Source organism: Salmo trutta, chromosome 20, assembly GCF_901001165.1.
Source record: "Salmo trutta chromosome 20, fSalTru1.1, whole genome shotgun sequence".
Classification (NCBI taxonomy): Eukaryota; Metazoa; Chordata; class Actinopteri; order Salmoniformes; family Salmonidae; genus Salmo; species Salmo trutta.
In genome coordinates, this window is record NC_042976.1 from 11,961,554 (window position 1) to 11,976,220 (window position 14,667).

The window sequence follows — 14,667 nt, forward strand, 5'->3', positions numbered from 1 at the left end:
GGGAGCAACCACAGTCTCTCGTGACAGACTGACCAGCATTTCTCTACACCCGCAATAACATCTGCTAAACACGTGTATGTGACCAATACAATTAGATTTGACAGTTTCTATTTATTTAACTAGGCAAGTAAGTTAAGAACAAATTCTTATTTACAATGACGGCCTACACCGGCCAAACCCGGACGACGCTGGTCCAATTGTGTGCGGCCCTATGGGACTCCCATTCACAGCCGGTTGCGATACAGCCTGGAATTGAACCAGGGTCTGCAGTGACGTCTCTAGCACTGAGATGCAGTGCCTTATACCGCTGCGCCACTTGGGAGCATTTAATATGTAGTCCCCCGATGGGGGACGTATCAGATATTAAACTGATAAGAACAGATACTATACTTGATCTTAGCCAAAAGGCCGAGGTCCCCAGGTTAAGTAAGCCAAGACATCATACAGACACACAGTCAGAGATAGTATTATTTAACTCACAATATTGTATTTCTTTATTCATTATTGAAAACCTGAAGTTACGATAGATAGAAAGGTGGTGGCCATTTTTGTTATGCCTCGTCTTCTCCTAGTTCATCAGTCAGACACAGCCAGTTATAACAAATCATGTTGAGGTAACAGGTACAGTAATAAATTATTCATTATTAAAAAACACTACTAAAGAAATTCATATCAATAATACAAAGGTTTCAAACATACTTGATATGATATCATTGATTTCTTCAGACACAAGCTTTTTTCTTCTCTTTTTTTGTAAAATACTGCCAAAGACAACATGTCTGCTAGTTCATACCCTGGGTAGTGGAACTTCCACTGTACTGCACCTTTTGGTGAAATACAGCAGGGTCACTCCAGGGCCATGTTTATTACGCACCAAACAAATGAAAATGGACTGAAACATTAAGGCATTACTTGGACTTGTCCAATAAGAAATGTCCATTTTTGTTTTCCATTAGAAACTGTTTTGCTACTGAACACGACCCAGGGCTGAGAGTATAGAAACTGTTCAGTGCAGCAGACATGAGACAGACAGATTCGGCTACATGGGATTGACATTTGATAAGATCAGTTTTTCACATTCCATTATGCCTTCCTTTTCATATTTAGCAATTTCTCAACAGATGCGAATATGAAACTCAAACTCTGTTAAAAATGCAATGGTACTTTGTTCTTTTAAGAGCCCATTTCTAACCAGATGAACAAGCCAAAATGTTTTTTTTGTTCTGTTTAGTGCTTTAACAGTACAAGCCATTTCATATGTTATGAAATACTCCTTATTAGACAAGAGAAATCGAACGTCTTGTTGCTTGGAGTGACTGGTCCCATCAACCTACAAGCCAGATTCCCCATCGACTGATCCCAGACCAGTACTAACAGCCACATCCTCCCACTTTTCTTCAGGACCCCAGGAAACAAAGCCACATCCTTTCACGCCAGTGGCTAGTGCAAATAGAATATACTTCATAATCATATACCCTTATCGTTTCAGAATTCAATCTTCAACACCATGGAGAACGCACAACCACAATGTTACACTCAAATAATGTATCCCAAGTCCCCGACCTGACTGACAGTCAGATCATGGGTCCCCAACAACATCTAACTTCACATCTCCCCACCCTGGAGAATACCTTGATGTCCACCGCCACAGAGAGCACCATCACATCACTGTCTGTAATTCAAAGTCAGTCCAGAAGGAGCTCTAACTGGAGTGCTTTTTTCTGACCAATCAGGGGAAGGGAAAGGGAAGTGTAAACCTATTAATTTGTACAACTGAATGCATTCAACCGAAATGTGTCTTCCCCATTTAACCCAACCCCTCAGAATCAGAGAGGTGCGGGGGGCTGCCTTAGTTGACGTCCACGTCATCAGCACCTGGGGAGCAGTTGTTGTTGGGGGTTAACTGCCTTGCTCAAGGGCAGAATGGCAGATTTTCCCACCTTGCCGGCTCTGGGATTCGAACCAGCGACGTTTCAGTTACTGGCCCACTAGGCTACCTGCTATAAGACCCCCACTTGGGGATGTCTTGGAGTTGACCCCCTCAACGGAGAGGGGTTTTCCATGACACTGTAACAGTCAACAGTCAGTTCCTTCTCTCCCCAAGTCCCCCCTTCCTCCTCCAGTTGTTGCTCCCTGCCGGTCTGCAGTTCTCTCTAACAACAATGCTACGCAGCGGCGAGAAGGGTGACACAATCACAAGATGACACAGTGGACTTTGTGAGAACCCGTAGAGCGTTCTCCTCGCCACTTCATCTTCTTTTTCTTCTTCAGGCTCCTCTCTGGGATCTGCTGCCTGCAAAGGGATAGGGGAATGGAGGAAGGGAGAAATAGAAAGAAGAGAGAGGGAGGGGGGAGAGAAAGAGGGGGTAGAAAAGACAAGAAAATGAGTAAGAAAGGAGGGTATGTAAAGTGAGGAGAAAACAAGAGAAAAAAGAGATGGAGATGAGAGAAAATGAGGGTTAAAATCAGATGGCCAAGCTATCTAAGCAGCTAGACTAGATGGCCTCTGTGTTACTCCTCTAAATGCTTGACAAACAGTTGAGTGGGCCCTCCAGCAGGATATGACCACACCAAACATCAACACATACTAGAGTCCTCTGAAATTACACATCTGTTCATTCAGGAAATAGCTAGTTTTTTCCCCATCCTTTTAACAGACTTTTTCTGGCATTCATGTCAAACATATAGTTATGTATGTTTGCAAAGAGAAACCAAAATGGTGGTTCTCTTATTCAAGCATCAATTTAATACAATATGTTCATGCCTATAGATTCTTAATTCATCATTCTTAAACATAACCTGCAAGTCAGTGAGTATCCATCTAGAAGTTTGACCTACCTTATAACTCTGACTAGTCCATGGAACGCCTTGTCCACATTCATAGGAGGATCCTTGGCACTTGTCTCAATGTATGTAATCTGTAAAGAAAAAACACATTGATCCAACATTGCCAGGAAACACGACATACAAACATCAAATTGTCTCTGTTTTAAAAAGTTCCACAGCTGCACCATTGAGAGCATCCTGACTGGTTGCATAACCGCATGGTATGGAAACTGCTCTGCCTCCAACCGCAAGGCGCTACTGAGTGTAGTGTGTACGGCCAAGTACAGCAAGCGGTACCGGAGTGCCAAGTCCTGTTCCAAAAGGCTTCTTAACAGCTTCTACCCCCAAGCCATAAAACTGCTGAACAGCTAATCAAATGGTTACCCGGACTATTTGCATTGACCCCCCCTTTTTTTGTGCTGCTGCTACTCCCTGTTATTATCTATGCATAGTCACTTTACCCCTACCTACATATTACCTCAATTACCTGGACTAACCTGTACCCCCGCACATTGACTCGTCGGTACTGGTACTCCCTGTATATAGCCTCGTTATTGTTATTTTATTGATACTTCTACATTTTTTTACTTTATTTAGTTTATTTAGTAAATATTTTCTTAACTCTTATTTTTCTTAAAACTGCATTGTTGGTAAAGGGGTTGTAAGTAAGCATTTCATGGTAAGGTCTACTACACCTGTTGTATTTGGCGCATTTGACAAAAAAAATTGATTTGATTTAGCTAGTGCCACAAGGTATAGACAACAAATAGTAATCTTTCCGAACCAGACCCTCATAATAAGGAATGTGAGTTTTACAATTAAAAACAAAATGTACTAAGCATGTATTTGCCAATAAATACTTTTATGCACATTCTCACACTTGTGGTGCAACCAACAACCTCTGTCCCAGCCTGCCCTACAACCAACAACCTCTCTCCCAGCCTGCCCTGCAACCAACAACCTCTGTCCCAGCCTGCCCTGCAACCAACAACCTCTGTCCCAGCCTGCCCTGCAACCAACAACCTCTGTCCCAGCCTGCCCTGCAACCAACAACCTCTGTCCCAGCCTGCCCTGCAACCAACAACCTCTGTCCCAGCCTGCCCTGCAACCAACAACCTCTGTCCCAGCCTGCCCTGCCCTGCAACCAACAACCTCTGTCCCAGCCTGCCCTGCCCTGCAACCAACAACCTCTGTCCCAGCCTGCCCTGCCCTGCAACCAACAACCTCTGTCCCATCCTGCCCTGCAACCAACAACCTCTGTCCCAGCCTGCCCTGCAACCAACAACCTCTGTCCCAGCCTGCCCTGCAACCAACAACCTCTGTCCCAGCCTGCCCTGCAACCAACAACCTCTGTCCCAGCCTGCCCTGCAACCAACAACCTCTGTCCCAGCCTGCCCTACAACCAACAACCTCTGTCCCAGCCTGCCCTGCAACCAACAACCTCTGTCCCAGCCTGCCCTGCAACCAACAACCTCTGTCCCAGCCTGCCCTGCCCTGCAACCAACAACCTCTGTCCCAGCCTGCCCTGCAACCAACAACCTCTATCCCAGCCTGCCCTACAACCAACAACCTCTGTCCCAGCCTGCCCTGCCCTGCAACCAACAACCTCTGTCCCAGCCTGCCCTGCCCTGCAACCAACAACCTCTGTCCCAGCCTGCCCTGCCCTGCAACCAACAACCTCTGTCCCAGCCTGCCCTGCAACCAACAACCTCTGTCCCAGCCTGCCCTGCAACCAACAACCTCTGTCCCAGCCTGCCTGCAACCAACAACCTCTGTCCCAGCCTGCCCTGCAACCAACAACCTCTGTCCCAGCCTGCCCTGCAACCAACAACCTCTGTCCCAGCCTGCCCTGCAACCAACAACCTCTGTCCCAGCCTGCCCTGCAACCAACAACCTCTGTCCCAGCCTGCCCTGCAACCAACAACCTCTGTCCCAGCCTGCCCTGCAACCAACAACCTCTGTCCCAGCCTGCCCTGCAACCAACAACCTCTGTCCCAGCCTGCCCTATAACCAACAACCACCTCTGTCCCAGCCTGCCCTGCAACCAACAACCTCTGTCCCAGCCTGCCCTGCCCTGCAACCAACAACCTCTGTCCCAGCCTGCCCTGCCCTGCAACCAACAACCTCTGTCCCAGCCTGCCCTGCAACCAACAACCTCTGTCCCAGCCTGTCCTACAACCACCTCTGTCCCAGCCTGCCCTGCACCAACAACCTCTCCCAGGGATAGCAACACACAGCCCATATAACAACCCCAGTCACTGACAATACCAGTGGAGAAAGGAATTTCTACAATGTCGATTATGAGGTTTTTCTGACCATTTGACCTGACCATGAAAGATTCTTGGCCCTAACTAGGTAATACAGGAAATACGGTTTTCCTGGTCAGAAAAAAACTATCCAGGAGTCCCTATCAAAAGTACATGAATCAATTTGGACACTGTACTACATCAAACAAGACATTGAATACAAAGGATTTAGCCGTCAAGCTGTCCCATAATGCTGCCCACTTCTTGTCGAAGCTGTACTCACGTTGTGTTTGGCAGCCATTTCCTGCCCCTGGTCGCTGGTGATTTTGCGGAGGTGAACCAAGTCCACCTTATTGGCCACCAGCACCATGGGGAAGGCTTCCCTGAAGGAGAGAATGAAAAAGAAGGACTGAGGAACAGATGCATCTCATTTAACACAACGTGTACAGTAACACCACTACACAGCTGACGATCTGACTGGAATCCCACTTAGCAAAAATTGGTTGAGTCAATGCTGTTTCCACGTCACTTCAAACCCCCAAAATCTATGTGATGATGTTGAATCAATGTGGGAAACTGATTGGATTACCAACAAAAAACATTTTTTATTAGTATCATTTTTTAACCAATGACATGGTGAAATTTTTTGTTGATTTCACGTTAGTTAACAACTCAACCAAATGTAAATAAAAAGTGACATCTGCTCCCAGTGGGATGGAAACATTGGCTGAGGAAGGAGTTGTTTGTTGTCATTTTTTCGGTAACAAGAGATACAATAGAGAACAGAATCTGCTGTATAGGTGAACCCTTTACCAGTGAGTGTTAGAGGGACAACACAAAACATTACGGCAGACAACCCAGTCGGAGGAACTCAGTGCACCAGCAGCAGCCCCCCGTATGTGTCTGGTCCATAAGGCACGCATCATACCAAGAGCTGTGTCTCACCTGTCCTTCACCCTGAGGATGAGCTGGTGGAAGCGGTCCACGTGTTCAAAGCTGGCCTTGTCTGTCACAGAGAACACAATGAGGAAGCCGTCCCCCGTCCTCATGTACTGCTCCCTCATAGCACTGAACTCCTCTTGGCCTGCCGTGTCCAGCACTGTGTAATTACACACATACAGGTAGCAGTGTTTCAGCACTGTGTAATTACACACACGAAGTTTGAAATAACACACAGACACTGTAATAACACATAATGTAGGCACTGTGTAATAACACACATAATGTAGGCACCTTACAGTAACACACATGGGTACCTTACAATAACACACATGGGCACCTTACAGTAACACACCTAGGCACCTTACAATAACACACATGGGCACTGTGTAATAACACATAGGCACCTTACAATAACACACATAGGCACCTTACAATAACACACATGGGCACCTTACAGTAACACACATAGGCACTGTGCAGTAACACACGGGCACCTTACAATAACACACATGGGCACCTTACAGTAACACACATAGGCACCTTACAGTAACACACATGGGCACCTTACAGTAACACACATGGGCACCTTACAGTAACACACATAGGCACCTTACAATAACACACATAGGCACCTTACAATAACACACATGGGCACCTTACAATAACACACATGGGCACCTTACAATAACACACATGGGCACCTTACAATAACACACATGGGCACCTTACAATAACACACATAGGCACCTTACAATAACACACAGGCACTGTGCAGTAACACACATGGGCACTGTGCAATAACACACATAGAGGTACCAATGTTACAGGTTTTACAATATGTTTTTTGGGAAATTCATCTTGCTCAATTGCGAACAATCTAGCTAAAAAACAAATGCACATTATGGGTGTAAATCACAGGATCTAAATCTGTGAAACTATATGGGACCACTGTGCTACAACATGTTTAATTAACATGTTAAACACAATTAATAAAGGAGACGACCACCCCCCCTAACCCTGAGAGACAGAGGAGAAGATGTCTCCCTACCGTCCAGGATGGCCCACTGTCCGTCTATCTCTGTGTGTTTCAGGTAGGAGTCCTCGATGGTGGGGTCGTAGTCGGACACAAAGATCTTCTGAAAGAACTGGATGGTGAGAGCGCTCTTCCCCACCCCTCCGTCCCCCACCACCACCAGCTTGTACGTGGGGAGGTTGTCGCTAGGGACCGCGCTGCTGGTTGCCATGGCGACAGACAGCTGGCTACACCTGGAACACGGCAGGAGGGGAGGGAGGGAGAGAGGGAGAGAGGGAGAGAGGGAGAGAGATGGAGGGAGAGAGGGAGAGAGAGAGAGGGAGAGAGATGGAGGGAGAGGGAGAGGAAGAAAGGAGCACAAGATAGAGTGTTAGACTGCTGCTGTTGCTAATTCATTGCCAGGGAGACCAGACTTCACAGAGAACCATGCATCAAACACCAGCCCCCTCAGAGAGAAAGAGCATCAGCTAGCTATCAACACCTCCGTCAATCTCAGCTAGAGGGGCTTGCAGAAAATGCTGTAGTAAAGGATAGGGAATCGATGTGTGTGATGTGCAAGCAACATGTGTCATAATACTGTAATAAACCAAAGAACTGGAGCAGCAGAGCCTAAGATAGAGATTAGGCTACTGACTGAGCTGGAGAAAACACCCTGGACACTGATTGGCTGTCTGTATGAGGAAGTGCCTTGCTCAGCCAGCCAACCAGTGGTGTAATGGAGAGGCTCTCCTTCCCACTATGTTGACTATTCTGTTTTCTCCTTCTTCTGAGACTGCCAGAATAGCATGCAGCACCAACCACTCTCCCAGCACCATTATGAGCAAGGGAAATACGGTCTAGACATATAGACTACTGTGCTTCGTAATTATGGCTTTCAGAAAGAAATTCACTGCCCGTGACTTTTCTCTGAAAGAATAGACTATATAGCAGCTATCGTGGTGCATTTTCACCAGTTTCCCACAAAAATAATTGTGATTCAGATTCACTGACCATTTCTGTTTATTTTTCTGTCGCTTGACAACATTTTCCCTCCCACACTTTGTTTAAATTGTTGTTTTTCTACTGTGACTTAGTAAGGACCTGGTCCTTGATAAATATGGACATTACAGCAGGTAAGTGCTCTGTTGTCTTGTGTGTGGGGGCATTATTTCATTAACCTTATGCTGTAATGGCAAAAGGCAACAGCTTTCACAAGACATGTAAAGCCACTAAGATAGTGGGTAGAGGACAGGCTGTGGGTAGAGGACAGGCTGTGGGTAGAGGATAGGCTGTGGGTAGAGGATAGGCTGTGGGTAGTGTGGGTAGAAGACAGGCTGTGGGTAGAGGACAGGCTGTGGGTAGAGGACAGGCTGTGGGTAGAGGACAGGCTGTGGGTAGAGGACAGGCTGTGGGGAGAGGACAGGCTGTGGGTAGAGGACAGGCTGTGGGTAGAGGACAGGCTGTGGGTAGAGGACAGGCTGTGGGTAGAAGACAGGCTGTGGGTAGAGAACAGGCTGTGGGTAGAGGACAGGCTGTGGGTAGAGGACAGGCTGTGGGTAGAGGACAGGCTGTGGGTAGAGGACAGGCTGTGGGGAGAGGATAGGCTGTGGGTAGAGGACAGGCTGTGGGTAGAGGACAGGCTGTGGGTAGAAGACAGGCTGTGGGTAGAGGACAGGCTGTGGGAAGAGGACAGGCTGTGGGTAGAAGACAGGCTGTGGGTAGAAGACAGGCTGTGGGTAGAAGACAGACTGTGGGGAGAGGACAGGCTGTGGGTAGATGCTATGGGTAGAGGACAGGCTGTGGGGAGAGGACAGGCTGTGGGTAGAGGATGTAGGTAGAGGACAGGCTGTGGGGAGAGGACAGGCTGTGGGTAGAGGACAGGCTGTGGGTAGATGCTGTGGGTAGAGGATAGGCTGTGGGTAGAGGATAGGCTGTGGGTAGAGGATAGGCTGTGGGTAGAGGATAGGCTGTGGGTAGAAGACAGGCTGTGAGTAGAGGACAGGCGGTGGGGAGAGGACAGGCTGTGGGGAGAAGACAGGCTGTGGGTAGAAGACAGGCTGTGGGTAGAAGACAGGCTGTGGGTAGAGGACAGGCTGTGGGTAGATGCTATGGGTAGAGGACAGGCTGTGGGTAGAAGACAGGCTGTGGGGAGAGGACAGGCCGTGGGTAGAGGACAGGCCGTGGGGAGAGGACAGGCCGTGGGGAGAGGACAGGCTGTGGGTAGAGGATGTAGGTAGAGGACAGGCTGTGGGGAGAGGACAGGCTGTGGGGAGAGGACAGGCTGTGGGTAGAGGACAGGCTGTGGGTAGAGGACAGGCTGTGGGTAGAGGATAGGCTGTGGGTAGAGGACAGGCTGTGGGTAGAGGACAGGCTGTGGGTAGAAGACAGGCTGTGGGTAGAAGACAGGCGGTGGGGAGAGGACAGGCTGTGGGTAGAGGATAGGCTGTGGGTAGAAGATAGGCTGTGGGTAGAAGACAGGCTGTGGGTAGAAGACAGGCTGTGGGGAGAGGACAGGCTGTGGGTAGAGGATAGGCTGTGAGTAGAGGACAGACTGTGAGTAGAGGACAGGCTGTGGGGAGAGGACAGGCTGTGGGGAGAGGACAGGCTGTGGGGAGAGGACAGGCTGTGGGGAGAGGACAGGCTGTGGGGAGAGGACAGGCTGTGGGTAGAGGACAGGCTGTGGGTAGAGGACAGGCTGTGGGTAGAGAACAGGATGTGTGTAAAGGTCATGGCATAGATGCAATTGAAGTCGAAGGTTTACATACACCTTAGCCAAAAACTTTTAAAAACTCAGTTTCTCACAATTCCTGACATTTAATCCTAGCAAAAAAATTGTGTCACGACTTCTACCGAAGTCGGTCCCTCTGCTTGTTCGGGCGGCGTTCGGCGGTCGACGTCACCGGTCTTCTAGCCATCGCCGATCCACTTTTCATTTTCCATTTGTTTTGTCTTTGTTTTCTACACACCTGGTTTCTATTCCCCAATTACATGTTCATTATTTAACCCTCTGTTTCCCACATGTTAGTGTGCGTGTTTATTGATTGTTCATGGCGGTACTTGTCGGCTGGTTATTTTTTCCGGGTTATGTATATACGCCCGTTATTTTCGAGTGACCGGTATTTCTCCGCACCTTGAGTATTGTCTGTATACTGGTGCTGTCGTGGAATTAAATACCTCATTTCTGCTCCCCTGCGCCTGATTCACTGCACCAGTTACCCACCGCCTGACACTTAGGTCAGTTAGGATCACCACTTTATTTTAAGAATGTGAAATTACAGAACAATAGTAGAGAGAATTACATTTCATCACGTTCCCAGTGGGTCAGAAGTTTACATACACTCAATTAGTATTTGGTAGCATTGCCTTTAAATTGTTTAACTTGGGTCAAACGTTTCAGGTAGCCTTCCACAAGCTTCTCACAATAAGTTGGGTGAATTTTGGCCAATTCCTTCTGACAGAGCTGGTGTAACTGAGTCAGGTTTGTAGGCCTCCTTGCTCGCACACACTTTTTCAGTTCTGACCCAAATTTTCTATAGGATTGAGGTCAGGGCTTTGCGATGCGGCCCAGACAGACCTTCCTGCCTCAAGCGGCACAGACAGACCTTCCTTCCTCAAGCGGCCCAGACTGACCTTCCTTCCTCAAGCGGCCCAGACAGACCTTCCTTCCTCAAGCGGCCCAGACTGACCTTCCTTCCTCTAGCGGCCCAGACAGACCTTCCTTCCTCAAGCGGCCCAGACAGACCTTCCTGCCTCAAGCGGCCCAGACAGACCTTCCTGCCTCAAGCGGCCAAGACAGACCTTCCTTCTTCAAGAGGCCCAGACAGACCCTTGGAGAAGGATGTACTGGAAGGTATTCCTGCCTCCCTCACAAGGGAACAGCTAGCTAGAGGAACAATCTGCCTCCCTCACAAGGGAACAGCTAGCTAGAGGAACAATCTGCCTCCTTCACAAGGGAACAGCTAGCTAGAAGAACAACCTCCCTCCCTCCATCACAAGGGAACAGCTAGCTAGAAGAACAACCTCCCTCCCTCACAAGGGAACAGCTAGCTAGAGGAACAACCCTCCTCCCTCACAAGGGAACACCTAGCTAGAAGAACAACCTGCCTCCCTCACAAGGGAACACCTAGCTAGAGGAACAACCTGCCTCCCTCACAAGGGAACACCTAGCTAGAGGAACAACCTCCCTCCCTCACAAGGGAACACCTAGCTAGAGGAACAACCTGCCTCCCTCACAAGGGAACACCTAGCTAGAGGAACAACCTCCCTCCCTCACAAGGGAACACCTAGCTAGAGGAACAACCTGCCTCCCTCACAAGGGAACACCTAGCTAGAGGAACAACCTGCCTCCCTCACAAGGGAACAGCTAGCTAGAGGAACAACCTGCCTCCCTCACAAGGGAACACCTAGCTAGAGGAACAACCTGCCTCCCTCACAAGGGAACAGCTAGCTAGAGGAACAATCTGCCTCCCTCACAAGGGAACACCTAGCTAGAGGAACAACCTGCCTCCCTCACAAGGGAACAGCTAGCTAGAGGAACAACCTGCCTCCCTCACAAGGGAACACCTAGCTAGAGGAACAACCTGCCTCCCTCACAAGGGAACACCTAGCTAGAGGAACAACCTGCCTCCCTCACAAGGGAACACCTAGCTAGAGGAACAACCACCCTCCCTCACAAGGAACACCTAGCTAGAGGAACAACCTGCCTCCCTCACAAGGGAACACCTAGCTAGAGGAACAACCTCCCTCCCTCACAAGGGAACACCTAGCTAGAGGAACAACCTGCCTCCCTCACAAGGGAACACCTAGCTAGAGGAACAACCTCCCTCCCTCACAAGGGAACACCTAGCTAGAGGAACAACCTCCCTCCCTCACAAGGGAACAGCTAGCTAGAGGAACAACCTGCCTCCCTCACAAGGGAACACCTAGCTAGAGGAACAACCTGCCTCCCTCACAAGGGAACGCCTAGCTAGAGGAACAACCTCCCTCCCTCACAAGGGAACACCTAGCTAGAGGAACAACCTGCGTACCCAAAACATACTGTACCACCTCATCAATCAATTAAACTACCGCTGACTGCTGACCACCCAATACATACCAATTTTATACCACAGGTCCAGCTCTGATCTGTCTCACTCATCTAGGATCCTCACCTGAGCGCTGACTGCTGACCAATGACTAAGGGAGTACTGACAATGATGCCCTATAGACAGGACAGCACACTCAAATGCCCAATAAAGGGCATGTCATCATCATCACTGGTAAATGGCCAGCGAGTATGCCAACTAAAGTCCTGTTGACTGTACACATGAAGTCACTAGATTCTGGGTACAAATGAGGTCACTAGATTCTGGCTATATATGAGGTCACTAGATTCTGGGTCTTCAGCATCTGTGATGACAGTATACACAATCACATAATGGACAACTGTGTGCTCTGAACTGGACAGCTGTGTGCTCAATGTGCTCTGAACGTCTCTCATTCTATAATCTGATCAGAACTCATGCATTACATATTTTGCCACTAAAAGACTGACTGACTGTACATGACTTGGTAAAGAGAAGGTTATGTTACTGTTGAGATGCATCTTCAGTGAATCAACCTCACCTTGCTGTCAGTGGACTTTATAGGTACATCTAATGTACTGTAGAGCATAGATCCATGTCGCATTTCATAGAGTAACGCCTTGTTAGAGTCATTTGGTTGACACTGCCCAATATACACGCCCAACATGCTTCTCTAAAACAAAACAAGAGTTCAAGCTGCTTTGATCAAGATTAAATTAAACATGCCGTACCTTCAGTGGCATTTTTGCTTCTCTGATCGACTGAGAAGTGAAAAGCCTCCACCACCATGCTACTCTTGCTGCTGTATTATCTGGTGATTTCACTGAGCTATTAATAGTCAAAAGAATATGTGTAGCCCTATTGAAGGCTGCTCAATGGTGGGTGACCTCATCCTATGATGTGGTGCCTGAAGAAATTCTGCAATGGTTATAATGCATCTATTCATAACATGCCTGGTTGAAATACAGTCTGAGGTATAAACATTGTAAAAAAGTAGATGAATGTATTATTAATCAAGTTTGGTCTTGTGATGTTTTATCAAGTTATATTTTTTTATGAAAAGTAGATTCTACTACTGTTCACTTCACCACTGACATAAAACGTCACAACACTATTTCTGTTGTTTTGAAGTCGGGGTTCTGTGTGTATAAGAACCGAGTTGCCGCGCCTGGATAAAGGTTTTTTGCTTCTTGAATGTCAAAATCTTTTAGAGAAGTTTGCTGCATCAAGCAATTTCCGCAAATTGAATATTGGCGTCCATTTCTCAAATCCAACAGAGGCCCCACAATGTTGCAAAAAAAATTACTCCAGTTTACGTTGCAGAAACCAACTCAACAATTTAAATATTTACAAAAGCAGAGTAAAAACTTGACATGAAAAAGACTAACTAAGAATGTTTAAGCAACCTACAGTAGCTATGTGTAGCTGCCTGGCCAACGACGACAATTTCAGCAAATAACTTACCAATATGAAACCCGTTGTCGTGGAAGTAGACTACAGCACTTCACGTACAAATATTCCACATCCCTCTTTCTGTCCGTTACCTCAGAACATTGCCATCATCTTGTGACGAGAATGCGCCTGTCATATCCGCGATGAGACGCAATCCGCTATGTAGCAAATCTTTATTGCAACAGCTGATACTAAAAATAGAACGGTCTCATAGGGGTGGGCCCTTCTGTTGGTTACAAATAAGAATCATCAGATTTTACTCTCCGCATTAAATAATGACTGCTATTCAAATTTGGTCTAAATCTTTTTTTTTTAAATATGTTTCACAGAAACATATTTTTCCTACAAAATGTAGAAATCTGATTCTTTTTAGGAACACACCTTTTTTGAGAAAGTGGACTGTTCCGTTATGTCGAGTCTCCCCCAGACTGGTTTCAAGCGATGGTTTGAAGAGGTACTTCTGTCTAAATTCTAAGGTGGCGTCTCTGAGTAGCACATTTCGATTTTAACATCAATATAGCTTTAGTAATTATTTTATTGACCATGAAACTTGGTTAGTGGCAATTACAGTCACTAGACTAATTCATTGTATTTGTATGGGTCACTGATCACTACATTTATGAATGATTCCATAATGCAAAATGAAAGTGAGAAAGTTAATCAGATGTATGACTCAGATTACATTGATCATGGAAAAATAGAGGTATACAAACTAGGGCCAAAAAAAATGCATCATTGAGTGTGGAGAAGTTGCTGTGTGGTACAGCAGTGCTTCATTTGTAAATCGAGGTGCCGGAACAAAAAGTGAGCACGAACGCATGAGAAAAAAGTGGCATAGAGCAGTAGAGGAGAGGCACTTACAGAAATTGCACACATGGCGGAAAAAAATGTATCCTAGGATCCCAGAAAAATGTGGCCTTTTATAAACACATTTCATGCAATTCTACATCATTTTACATGACACATAACTTTGGTAGAATCTTTTTTAATACCGCACAAATAAATGATCAAAATAGCAGGCTACTTTGATACTGAGAAAATTAGAATCTGAGATCAATAAAAACAACCTAGTCTTAAATCCATCAATAGCCTGACTCACCCAATGACACACTGCTCACTCACTGGC

The 14,667-nt window shown here is 47.0% G+C and overlaps 1 protein-coding gene and 1 pseudogene across 2 annotated transcripts; both read right to left on the minus strand.

Moving 5' to 3' along the window:
* Positions 1-316: 316 nt before the first annotated feature.
* Positions 317-417, minus strand: LOC115156385 (uncharacterized; annotated as a pseudogene).
* Positions 418-464: 47 nt separating this feature from the next.
* LOC115155553 (ras-related protein M-Ras-like) lies at positions 465-13,705 on the minus strand. 2 transcript variants are annotated; one of them, XM_029702254.1, is made up of 6 exons: positions 13,554-13,705; positions 7,063-7,280; positions 6,018-6,171; positions 5,356-5,455; positions 2,839-2,918; positions 465-2,293 (listed from the first exon to the last, which is right to left on the minus strand). In XM_029702254.1, exons 2-6 carry the CDS (start codon positions 7,256-7,258, stop codon positions 2,194-2,196), a joined length of 630 nt encoding a protein of 209 aa, XP_029558114.1. In that variant the 5' UTR covers positions 7,259-7,280; positions 13,554-13,705; the 3' UTR covers positions 465-2,193. The 2 variants fall into 2 exon arrangements, with proteins under 2 accessions (XP_029558114.1, XP_029558115.1); XM_029702255.1 differs by lacking the exon at positions 13,554-13,705 and adding an exon at positions 12,821-12,878.
* Positions 13,706-14,667: the final 962 nt, after the last annotated feature.

Bases quoted from the DNA above. Each gene is read 5' to 3' on its own strand.
- LOC115155553 (XM_029702254.1), bottom strand. From the start codon at position 7,258: ATGGCAACCAGCAGCGCGGTCCCTAGCGACAACCTCCCCACGTACAAG. The intron at 5,456-6,017 runs GTGAGACACAGC...TCTCTCCTTCAG, and splicing joins ATCCTCAGGGTGAAGGACAG to GGAAGCCTTCCCCATGGTGC. The intron at 2,294-2,838 runs GTAGGTCAAACT...ATCCCTTTGCAG, and splicing joins GGACTAGTCAGAGTTATAAG to GCAGCAGATCCCAGAGAGGA.